At 69.7% G+C, this 11,745-nt stretch overlaps 1 protein-coding gene across 2 annotated transcripts; it reads left to right on the forward strand.

The window, feature by feature from the left end:
• Nucleotides 1–895: 895 nt before the first annotated feature.
• On the forward strand, nucleotides 896–9,513 carry AMHR2 (anti-Mullerian hormone receptor type 2). 2 transcript variants are annotated; one of them, XM_084500008.1, is made up of 12 exons: nucleotides 896–972; nucleotides 1,077–1,238; nucleotides 2,678–2,854; nucleotides 3,456–3,545; nucleotides 3,775–3,884; nucleotides 4,673–4,897; nucleotides 5,783–5,897; nucleotides 5,987–6,147; nucleotides 6,838–6,985; nucleotides 7,079–7,206; nucleotides 8,223–8,385; nucleotides 9,493–9,513. In XM_084500008.1, the coding sequence occupies exons 1-11, from the start codon at nucleotides 948–950 to the stop codon at nucleotides 8,376–8,378; spliced, it is 1,497 nt and encodes a 498-aa protein (XP_084356134.1). In that variant the 5' UTR covers nucleotides 896–947; the 3' UTR covers nucleotides 8,379–8,385; nucleotides 9,493–9,513. The 2 variants fall into 2 exon arrangements, with proteins under 2 accessions (XP_084356134.1, XP_084356135.1); XM_084500009.1 differs by lacking the exon at nucleotides 2,678–2,854.
• Nucleotides 9,514–11,745: the final 2,232 nt, after the last annotated feature.

Genomic DNA, 11,745 nt, shown 5'->3' on the forward strand with positions numbered 1-11,745 from the left:
AGCTGTGGGGACAATCTGAGGCCACTATGGGGACCCTGGGGCTACCCTGGGGACTCTGGGGCTGCCCTGAGACCACCTTTGGGATCCCTGGGGCTGCCCTGAGGTCACATCTGGGGACCCTGGGGCCACTCTGGGAGCTGTGGGGCCACTCTGAGGCCACTTTGGGATCCCTGGGGCCACCCTGAGGCCACCTTTGGGGACTCTGGGGCCACTTTGGGGACCCTGGGACCACCCTGAGGCCACCTTGGGGTCCCAGGGGCCACTTTGGGCTCTGTGGGGCCACCCTAAGGCCATCGTTGGGGAACTTGGGGCCACTTTGGGAGCTGTGGGGACAATCCGAGGCCGCTTTGGGATCCCTGGGGCCACCCTGAGGCTGTCTTTGGGGACTCTGGGGCCACCTTGGGGACCCTGGGACCACCCTGAAGCCACCTTTGGGATCCCTGGGACCACCCTGAGGCCACCTTGGGGTCCCTGGGGCTACTTTAGGGACCCGGGGGCTACCTTGGGGACAATGGGGCCACCCTGAGACCACCTTTGGGATCCCTGGGGCGGCCTTGAGGTCACCTTTTGGGGTCCCTGTGGCCACGTTGAGAACCGTGGGGACAACCCGAGGCCACCCTGGGGTCCTTGAGGCCACCTTGGGGACCCTTTGGTGCCCATAGGGCCCCCCCCAACCCCAAAAGGGGAAACTGAGGCAGGGAGCGGCGTGGCGACCCCCCCCCCAATTTACCACCTCCATATAAACTTCGGGGGCCATCCAGGGGGTGAGTGTGGGGGGGTTGCCCAGCCCCCAGCCCCCAGCCCCCAGCCCCGCTCCTCCCCATAGCGGAGGCTCCCCCGTGCCCCCCCCCCTCGGCCCCGAGCCTTCATCCTCCTCCTCCTCCTCCTCCTCCTCCTCAGCCCCCGCACGCATCCTGCCAGCTCCCTGCCTGCGGCCGGAGGCACCCATGGGGCTGGCGCCAGGACCACCAGGTGGGTGCTGCCCCCCCCCCAAAGGGATTTTTTTTTGGGGGGGGGGTTGGGAAGAGCCATCCCCGTGTCCAACCCCAAAAAACCCCCCCGATGATGTCCCCTAGGTGCCATTGGGGCCAACCTGAGCTGCGTGTCCTACAAACACCCCAGCGTGCGGGGCAGCCTCGGGGGGGGGGGCACCCAAGGGGGGGTCCCCAGCACCGTTCGCTGCCCCCCCCGGCAGTGCTGCATCGGCATCTGGAACCGCAGCCAGGCCCTGGTGCAGGGTGAGGGGCTGGGGGGGGGGAGAAAAAAGGGGCTGGGATTTGGGATTGGGATTTGGGATTGGGATTGATCCTGCCCCGGGGGGGGTTATGGGGAGGGAAGGGGCTGGGATTTAGGATGGGATTTGGGATTGGGATTGATCCTGCTCCGGGGGGGGGGTACAAGGGGGGGAAGGGGCTGGGATTTGGGATTGGGACTGATCCTTCCCTGGGGGGGGGGTATAGGGAGAGAAAAGGGGCTGGGGGCCTGATCCTGACCGGGGGGGCTTTATGGGGAGGGAAGGGACTAGGATTTGGGACTGGGATTTGGGACTGGGATTTGGGATTGGGATTGATCCTTCCCCGGGGGGGTTATGGGGAGGGAAGGGGCTGGGATTTGGGATGGGATTTGGGATTTGGGATTGGGACTGATCCTGCCCCGGGGAGGGTACCTGGGGGGAAGGAGCTGGGATTTGGGGCTGGGATTTGGGATAGGGATTTGGGACTGATCTGATCCTTCCCCTGGGGGGGGTTGTGGGGAGAGAGGGAAGGGGCTGGGACGTGGGACTGGGACTGATCCTGCCCTGGGGGGGGTTATGGGGAGGGAAGGGGCTGGGATTTGGGACTGGGATTTGGGGCTGGGATTTGGGGCTGGGATTTGGGGTTGAGATTTGAGGTTGGGATTTGGGATTGGGATTTGGGACTGGGACTAATCCTTCCCCGGGGGAGGGGTTATGGGGAGGGAGGGAAGGGGCTGGGGGCTTGATCTTGCCCTGGGGGGGGTTATGGGGAGGGAAGGGGTTGGGATTTGGGACTGGGATTTGGGATTGGGACTGATCCTTCCCTGGGGGGGGGGTTATAGGGAGGGGGGGAAGGGGCTGAGGGCCTCATCCTGCCCCGGGGGGGCATCAGGGGGGAAAGGGGCTGGGATTTGGGATTGGGATTTGGGACTGGGCCTGATCCTGCCCTGGGGGGGTAGCGCTGGGGTTGGGAGGGGGCCAGGGCTGGGGGCCGGTGCCGGTGCTGCCCCCTCATCGCAGCTGGGGGGGGGGGGGCGGGGGGGGGCCGGGTCGGTTCCCAGCTGCCGCCTGACCTTGGCCTTGAGAAGTGGCTACAGAGGGAGGGAGCCCAGCGGGGGGGGCACGGGGGGGGGCACGGGACAGGAGGGGTCCTGGGGGGGGGCACAGGAGACAGGAGGGGTCCCGGGGGGGGCACAGGGGGGGTCCCGGGGGGGGCACAGGGGGGGGCACAGGGGACAGGAGGGGTCCCGGGGGGGGGTCCTGGGGACAGGAGGGGTCCCGGGGGGGGGGGGGGTCCCGGGGGGGGCACAGGGGACAGGAGGGGTCCCGGGGGGGGGGTCCTGGGGACAGGAGGGGTCCCGGAGGGGGGGTCCCAAGCCAGTGGAAAGGGGGGGGGGGAATCCCTGGGGGGGGGATCCCCGGTGACGTCACCACTGTCCCCAGGGTGCTGGGGGGGCGGGGGGGCCGCCTGCCCCTCTCCTTGGTGCGCCCCCAGCCCCGCCGGCCCCCCCGGGGCCGCCGTCCTCGTCTGCCTCTGCCACGGCCACCTCTGCAACGGCAACGCCAGCGGGAGGGGCACGGGGCTGGGGGGGCTGGGGGGGCCCCCCCCACACGGCCCCGGTACTGGGGGGGGGCTGGGACACAAAGGGGGGAGTCTGGGGGGCTGGGGGGGGACACACAAGGGATGGGGGATGTGGGGGGGGCTCAGAGGTGGGGTGGTGTGGGGGGGGCATATGGGGGGGGATTGGAATTGGGGGGGGTTGGGGGGGGCATAGGGGACCCAAGGGAGATGGGGGGCACAAGGGGGGGGCTCAGAGCTGGGGGGGCAGGGGGGGGGCCATAGGGGACACAAGGGAGATGGGGGACCCTGGGGGGGGGCTTGGACCTGGGGGGGGGCTGGGGGGGGCCCATGGGAGATGGGGGACCCATGGGGGGGGGTCAGAGCTGGGGGGGGGGGACACCCATAGGGGACCTCAAGAGCTTCAGGGGACACGTGGGAGGTTGGGGGGGGGGTGAAGACCCGGGGGGGGTGGGCTGGGGACCCAATTTTTTTTTGGGGGGGGGGACCCTGAGGGTGACCCGGGACCCATAGGATGAGGGGACCCAGGGGTGGCCCCAAAGCTCGGGCACTGGGGTGCCAGGCTGGGGTGGGGGGGGTCCTGGGGTGGGAGTGGGGGTCCTGGGGGGGGGGTCGCGGTGTCACCCCCGTTTCTGTCCCCAGCTCCCAGCCACGTGGCACCCGCGGGGACCCTGTGGCTGTGGGGCGCGGGCCCCCTCCTGCTCCTCTTCCTCGCCTGCCTGGCCATGCTGGGTAGGGCTGGGGACAGTTTTTGGGGGTGGGGGGACACCCGGGGGGGGGTCCTGGGGTTCTGCGTCCCCTTGGGTGCCCGTGTCCCCCCCCCTGTGTCCCTGGGGGTGGGTGTCCCCTGGTGTCACCTCCCGGTGTCCCCAGGGTGGGGGGGTCACTGAGTGGCCCCATCTCCTGCACCCTTGGGTGCTGTGTCCCCAGGGTCCCCACTGTCCCCCTGTCCCCATCCCAGGGCTGCGACGGGCGAGGGCGCAGACGAAGCGGCCCCCCCGGGGACGTCGGGGACTTGGGGCCCCCCCGGAGCCCCCCAGCCCGGAGCTGCCCGCGCTGCGCTTCCTGCAGGTGGGGGGCACCCACATAGGTGGGGGGGCACCCACAGGGTGGGGGGGGCACCCACAGGGTGGGGGGGGCACCCAGAGGGTGAGGGGGGGGCACCTACATGGGGAGGGAGCAGTTTGGGGGCGGGGGGGGGCGGCACAATGAAGCCCAGCACTGGGGAGATTGGGGCTGGGTGGCACTGGGGCTGGGGACACCCATGGGTGCCCGGGGATGGGGGTCCCTGAGCGTGGGGGTCCTCAGGGGTGGGGGAGTCCGTGGGTGCCCAGGGGGGAGGGGACACCCATGGGTGCTTGGGGATGGGGGATCCTTGGGCTCAGGATGTGCATAGGACTGGGTGACCTCTGGGATCAGGACACCCACGGGTGCTTGGGGATGGGTGGCCCTTGGGATCAGACACCCATGGGTGCATGGGAATGAGGAATCCCTGGGCTCAGGACATGCATGGGACTGGGTGACCATTGGGATCAGGACACCCATGGGTGCTTGGTGACGAGGGATCCCTGATGTGGGGGTGCCAGCACCCACGGGTGCTTGTGGCTGGGTGACCATTGGGCTCAGAACACCCACAGGTGCTTGGGACTGGGTGACCCCTGGGCTCAGGATGTGCATGGGACTGGGTGACCCCTGGGATCAGGACACCCATGGGTGCAGGGAGTTGGGCGACCCCCGTGCTCCGAACACCCACGGGCACCGTGCGACTTGGGCTGCCCACCCCTATCGGGAAACCGGGCACTGGGCGGCTCCTCGGCGACCCGAACCGGTGGCACCCATGGGTGCTGGGGGTGCCGCAGGTGCTGCAGGCGGGGCGCTTCTCGGCGGTGTGGCGGGGCACCCTGCAGCAGCGGCCGGTGGCCATCAAGGCGTTCGCGGCGGGGGCGGCCGGGCGCTTCGCGGCCGAGCGAGCGGTGCACGCGCTGCCGCTGATGGAGCACGACAACGTGGCCAGGCTGCTGGGGGCTCGGGGGGCCGGGCCCTGCGCCCGGGGGGGGCTCCTGGTCCTGCAGCTTTACCCTGCCGTGAGTGGGCACCCATGGGTGCTGGGCTTGGGGAGGGGGAGGGTGGGGACGGGGGTTGGGGGCGCAGTGGGAGAGGGGTGGTGGGGGAGGAAGGAGGTGGTGGGGGGGTGGGGTGAGGTGGTGGGGGGTGGTGGGGGGTGGTGAGAGGGGGTGTATGGGTGTGCAAGGTGCTGGGGGGGGCATGGGCTGCTGGGGGTCGTGCATGGGTGTGCAAGGTGCTGGGGGGTGCTTGGGAGATGGGGGTTGTATGGGTGTGCAACATGCTGGGGGGTGTGGGGTGATGGGGGGTGCAACGTGATGGGGGGTGCATGGGTGTGCAAGGTGCTGGGGAGGTGCACGGGTTGCTGGGGGGGTCGTGCATGGGTGTGCAACACAATGGGGGGGTGTGCAACATGCTGGGGGGGTGCATGGGTTGCTGGGGGTATGTGTGCATGGGTGTGCAATACAATGGGGGGTGCATGGGTGTGCGAAATGCTGGGGGGGGTACATGGGCTGCTAGGGTTTTGTACAACGTGCTGGAGTGTGCATGAGTGTGCAAGGTGCTGGGGTGTGCACGGGTTGCACGGGTGTGCATGAGTTGCTCAGGGTGCACGTGGGGATGCACCGGCTGCTGGGGGTGTGCACGGGCTGCTCGGGGTTCCCACGGGTGTGCACGGGCTGCTCGGGGCGCACCCCCACATGCACGGGCTGCTCAGGGTGCACACTCACGCGTGTGCACAGCCTGCTGGGCACCCCCACGTGCAAGCCCTGCCGCAGGCACACGCAGCCCGAGCCCTGCTCCTGCAGCTGCAGACTGGAGGGGGGGGACTCCAGGCCGGGCTGCGCACCCATGGGTGCCACCCACAGCCCCGTCCCTGTCCCCGACCCCCGTCCCCGTGTCCCCAGGGCTCCCTGCGCCACTTCCTGCGCCAGCACGTGGGGACCTGGGCCGGCAGCGTGCGCCTGGCGCTGTCGCTCGCCCGCGGCCTCGCCTTCCTGCACCAGGAGCTTTGGCGCGACGGTCAGCACCCCCTGCACCCCCCCTCGGTGTCACCTCGCCCCCACCCCCGTGACATTTCCGTGTGTCCCCCCCCACCCCGGGTCTCCCAGGCCTGTACAAGCCCAGCGTGGTGCACCGGGACCTGAGCAGCCAGAACGTGCTGGTGCGCGAGGACGGGACCTGCGCCATCGGGGACTTCGGGCTGGCGCTGGCGCTGCCGCCCCGCGCCCAGGCTGGCAGCAGCGGGCACCGCGCCGTGCCCATCCGCAAGGTGACGAGGACGGGGATGGGCTCCGGGACCCCCCCCCGTGCTGAAATTTGGGGTGGGGGGCGAGGGCAAGCACGGCCCTGGTGCGAACGGGGAGGTGGTGGGCGTGCATGCAGGGTGGCAGTGTAAGATGGAGCTGCCCGTGTGTGCAAGCACGGCCCTGGTGGGCGTGCAGCAGGTGCAAGAGGATGTGGTGCACGTGCAAATTGTGCACATGCAAATTGTGCGTGTGCAAATTGCACATGTGTATATTGTGCAAATTGCACGTGTGCAAATTGTGCACGTGTAAATTGCACGTGTACATTGTGCAAACTGAGTGTGCAAATTGCACATGTGCAAATTGTGCAAATTGTGCGTGTGCAAATCGTGAGTGTGCAAATTGCACATGTGCAAACATGGCCCCAGTGCAAGCTGCACCCACCTGCGAGCGTGGCGCTGGTGCAAGCTAGGGCCTGCTGCACGCATGGCCCTGGTGCATGTGTGACCCTGGTGCACACCCGCCTGTGGCACTCGTGCAAGCATGACCCTGGTGCAAGCATGACCCCGGTGCAAGCATGCACTTGGTGCATGCACGGCCTTGGTGCAAGCACAGCTGTAGTGCAAGCACGACCCTGGTGCATGCACGCCCCCGTTGCACGCCCGCCCGTGGTGCTGGTGCAAGCACGACCCTGGTGCGAGCCGCGTGTGCTGCAGGCGGGCACCCAGCGGTACCTGGCACCCGAAATCCTGGACGAGAGCCTGGACCTGCGCTCGTGGGGCCGGGCGCTGCGGCAGGCCGACGTCTACGCCCTGGCGCTGCTGCTCTGGGAGATCCTCTCTCGCTGCCAGGCCCTCAGCCCCGGTGAGCACCCTTGGGTGCCCCCCCCTGCTCTCCCTACGACCCTCTCCTTGCACCCCCAGCCCCCCGCTGACCCCCGGTGTCCCCCCCCTCCAGGTGCCCCCGTGCCCGAATTTCGGCTGGCGTACGAGGCCGAGCTGGGTGCCAGCCCCACGGCGGCGCAGCTCCGGCGTTTGGCCGTGGACGAGCGGCGGCGCCCCCTCATCCCCCCCGCCTGGCACCAGGTGAGACCCCCCCCCCCTCCTGCACCCATGGGTGGGGGGCACGGGGGGACCCCCATTCGGTGGTGCCCGTGCATGGGGAGGGCCCCGCAGGGTGCCCGGGGGGATCCTATAGGTAGGGGGGTTCCTAGGGGGACCCATGGGTGCTGTGTGCCCGCTGGGTGACAGCACCCAAGGGTGCCCCAGGGGGGTTCCTGTTTGGGGGTCCCTGCCTTGGGGTGTTCTGGGGGTGTCCGGGGTGCCCAAGGACGTGGGGGGGGGGTCCCCACCCAGGTACCCAGGGGTGCCTGGGGGTGCCCATTGGGTGACAGCGCCCAAAGGTGCCCCAGGGGGGGTCCCTATTTGGGGGTCCCTACCTGGGGGCACCCATGGGTGCTGTGTCCCCACTGGGTGACAGTGCCCAAGGGTGCCCCAAGGTGCCTCAGGGTGCCTGGGGGTGCCCCAGGGGGTCCCTATTTGGGCGTCCCTTCCCTGGGGTGTCCTGGGGGTGCCCGGGGTGCCCAAGGACTGGGGGTTCCCTACCCAGGGTTACCTGGGGGCACCCATGGGTGCTGTGTCCCCAGTGGGTGACAGAGCCCAAGGGTGCCCAGGGGTGTCCCAGGGGGGTCCCTATTTGGGTGTCCCTACCCAGAGGGTGCTCAGGGTGCCCAAGGACTGTGGGTGGGGGTCCCTATACAGGCACCCAAGGGTGCCTGGGGGCGCCCATGGGTGCTGTGTCCCCAATGGCTGCCCATGCCCAGGGGTGTCCCAGGGGGGGTCCGCACTTGATGACCCCATCCCATGGGTGCCCGGGGGGGGGGGGTGCCCACACACATAACCCCCACCCCCCCCCACCCCACATTCCCCCACCCATGGGTGCCCAAGGTGTGTGTGGGGGGGGTCCCTAGGGGATGCCATTCACCGGCTGCTTCCCTGCACCTACTGGGGGGGGAAGGGGGGGGATCCCAAACTTTTTGGAGGGGGGGTCGCCCACCCTAGTGGGTGCCCCCCCCCTGAGGTTGGGGGGGGGGTGGGGGCAGCCCCCGGGGGCCGTGCAGGAGCTGCTGGAGGATTGCTGGGACCCCGACCCCGAGGCGCGGCTGTCGGCCGAGCGCGCCCTGCAGCGCCTGCAGCGCCTGGCGGCGGCGCCCCCCCCCCCCGAAAACGCCCCCCCCCCGCGACCCCCGAGGAGCTGAGGAGGAGGTGGGGGCCCCCCCCGAAACCCCCCTCGACCCCCCCCCCCCGTTCCTTAAAACCCCCTCCCCCCCCCCCCCCCCCCTCCCCAAATAAACGGGGAAACTGAGGCACGGGGGGGGGTGGATGGGGAGGGGGGGGGTGGATGGGGAGGGGGGGGAGGGAGATGAGGCCACGCCCACGTGGGTGGAGCCCAATGGTGAGGCCACGCCCCTCCCGCTCTAGACCACGCCCCCCGCCCCCTCAGGCCCCGCCCCCGCCCTCTCAGGCCCCGCCCCCCCCCCGTTTCCTGCCGGGAGGGGCCGCGCCCGGAGCGGAGGCGGCGGAGGTGGGAGCGGAGCCACCGGGACCCCCCCCCAAACCCCCAAATCCCCCCCGTTTCACCCCAAACCCCCCCCACCCCCCGCTGTGCACCCCCCCACATCCCCCGCACCTTCCTGTGCCCCCCCAACTCCCCCCCCGCCCCCCTTCAAAATAACCCCCCCGCACCCCAAATCCCCCCCCCCCGCCCCCCCAAGACCCCCCCGGGCACCCCCAAATCCCCCCCCCCGAGCCTTGACCTCCCCATGACCCCTGCACCCCCAACCCCCCCCCAGCCCCCCTAAACCCCCCCCAGGACCCCCCAAAAGCCCCTGCACCCCCCCCGTGCCCCCCCCCATACACCCCTAAACCCCCCCGGGCCCCCCCCATAGCCCCAATTTCCCCTAATCCGTGCCCCTCCCATGCCCCCTGCACCCCCAAATCCACCCCAGCCCCCCTAAACCCCCCCCCAGGACCCCAAAATACCCCTGCACCCCCCCATACACCCCCCCGTGCCCCCCCAAGTGCCCCCCCAGCCCCCCTAAAAGCCCCCCCGGACCCCCAAATCCACCCCCAACCCCCCTAAACCCCCCCCAGGACCCCAAAATATCCCTGCACCCCCCCCTGCACCCCCAAATCCCCCCCCAACTCCCCTAAAAGCCCCCCCAGGACCCCAAAATATCCCTGCACCCCCCCATACACCCCCCGTGCACCCCCAAGTGCCCCCCCAGCCCCCCTATAAGCCCCCCCGGACCCCCAAATCCCCCTGGAGGCTGGGGGGGGCCCCACTCACCCCCTGTGTGTCCCCCCCCCCAGGTCCCGGAGCTGCCCCCCCCGCCATGTGGGATCCCCACGCAGGTAAGGGGAGAGGGGGGGGCACCAAAACGATTTTTTTTTTTGAGGGGGGCTTCACCCCCTCCTCCTGCCCCCCCCCCCATTAATAGAGGGGTGGGGACCCCCTTAACCTTCTCTTTTCTCCCCCCCCCCAGGGCAGCCGCCCCCCCCCAACCCCATGTACCCCCCCCATCCCCCCCCCTCCAACCCTGCCTACCCGCCCCCCCCCTCCTGTTACCCCCCCCCCACCGTGGGCCCCCCCTACCCCCCCCCAGGGCAGCCCCCCTACCCCCCCGGGACCCCCCCATATCCCCCCGGGACCCCCCTGTGCCCCCCGGGACCCCCCTCATCATACCCCCCCGGCACCCCCCCGTACCCCCCCGGCGCCCCTCTGCCCCCCCCGGGGTGCCCCCCCCTGCACCCCCCCCCTTTTGGGGTGCCCCCCCCGGGGCTGGACAAGAAGGCGGCGAAGAAGCTGAGGAAGAAGATGAAGAAGGCTCAGAAGAGGCACAAGGTGGGGGGGGACACACGGGGGGGGGGGGGCGGATTTGGGGACCCCCCCCCCATGCTCACGGTGGTGTCCTGGGGGGGGTGGGGGGGGGTTTTGGGGACCCCCCCCCCCCCGTGCTCACGGTGTCCTGTTGGCCCCGCAGCGCTCTTCGTCGTCCTCCTCCTCCTCCTCCAGCAGCGACTCCGACTGATGGGGCCACCAGTAGCCACCAGTAGCCACCAGTGGCCACCAGTGGCCACCCAACGTCCAGATGGGGCCACCCGGAGCCACCCGTGACCACCCGCGTCCTCCTGGGACCACCCGCCTCCAGACGTGCCCACCCGTGTCCTCCTGTCTCCCGTGGCCACCCGCGGCCATCCGTGGCCACCCATCTCCAGATGTGGCCACCTGGGGCCACCCGTGTCCTCCCGCCACCCCCCCAGGGCCACCCGTGACCACCCGTGACCACCTGGGACCTCCCGTGACCACCAAGAGCCCCCCGACCACCCGTGATGACCCGTGGCCACCCGTGACCACCCTTGGCTACCTGGGACCTCCCATGGCCACTGTGACCACCCATGGCCACCCATGACCACCCGTTGACCACCTGGGACCTCCTGTGACCACCACGATCCCCGTGACCACCCATGACCACCCAGGACCACCCGTGGCCACCCACGACTACCCGTGATGACCCGTGACCACCATGACTACCTGGGACCTCCTGTGGCCACCACAATCTCCATGACCACCCATGGCCACCCATGACCACCTGGGACCTCTCGTGACCACCCATGACCGCCTGTGACCACCCATGATGACCCATGACCACCTGGGACCTCCCGTGACCTCCCATGACCACCCGTGGCCACCCTGATCTCCATGACCACCCATGACCACCCATGATGACCCATGACCACCTGTGGCCACCCGTGACCACCCATGATGACCCATGGCCACCCGTGACCACCCGTGGCCACCCATGACCTCCATGACCTCCCATGACCCCCCCAATCCCCCCCCCCACCCCCCCATCCCCCCGCTCACCCATGGGTTCCCCCCACCATGCCCACGATGCCCCCATTCCCATGCCCCCCCCCCGTGTCCCCTCCCCTTTGTGGGCCTGGGGAGGGAACTCTGGGGGGGATTTGGGGGTGCTGGGGGGGGGTTGGGGTCGGGGGGTGCCGCGTGGTGTGATGGGTGCCCCCCCCAGCCCCCCAATAAAGCCTTGGGACCCCCCCAAATTGTGTCCGCGCCTCCTTTGTGCTGGGGTGGGGGGTCATGTGCACTGACCCCATGGGGGGGGGCTGGGGGTTGGGGGGGGGGAGCTGCCCCCACATTGCCCCCTCCCTGTTGCTCCCACCCTCCATGGCCTCCCCCCCCCTTATTGCCCCCCTTTATTGCCCCCCTTACTGCCCCCAACCCCTTTTTGCCCCCATCCTTATTGCCCCCCACCCCTTATTGCCCCCCCTTAACCCCCTTTATTTCCCCCCACCCCTTGTCCCCCCCAATTGCCCCCCTTCCTTTATTGCCCCCTGTTATTGCCCCCCACCTCTTATTGCCCCCCCCTTACTGCCCCTATTCCTTATTGCCCCCCAATTGCCCCACTTTGTTGCCCATTTTCCTGCACCCCCCCTTTTTGCCCCCCCCTTATTGCCCCCTTTCTTTATTGCCCCCTATTGTTGGGGGCAATATGGGCCCCTTCTTGCCCCCTGCCTCTTATTACCATCCTTATTGCCCCCCCT

The sequence above is a fragment of the Aythya ferina genome (genome assembly GCF_964211825.1).
Source record: "Aythya ferina genome assembly, chromosome: 28".
Taxonomy (NCBI): domain Eukaryota; kingdom Metazoa; phylum Chordata; class Aves; order Anseriformes; family Anatidae; genus Aythya; species Aythya ferina.

What these genes read in the sequence shown, in the direction of transcription:
- AMHR2 (XM_084500008.1), top strand. Translation starts at nt 948, where the DNA reads ATGGGGCTGGCGCCAGGACCACCAG. An exon ending in GCTGGCGCCAGGACCACCAG is followed by an intron (nt 973 to 1,076) that starts GTGGGTGCTGCC and finishes GATGTCCCCTAG; the next exon opens with GTGCCATTGGGGCCAACCTG. An exon ending in TCCCCCCCGCCTGGCACCAG is followed by an intron (nt 7,207 to 8,222) that starts GTGAGACCCCCC and finishes GGGTGGGGGCAG; the next exon opens with CCCCCGGGGGCCGTGCAGGA.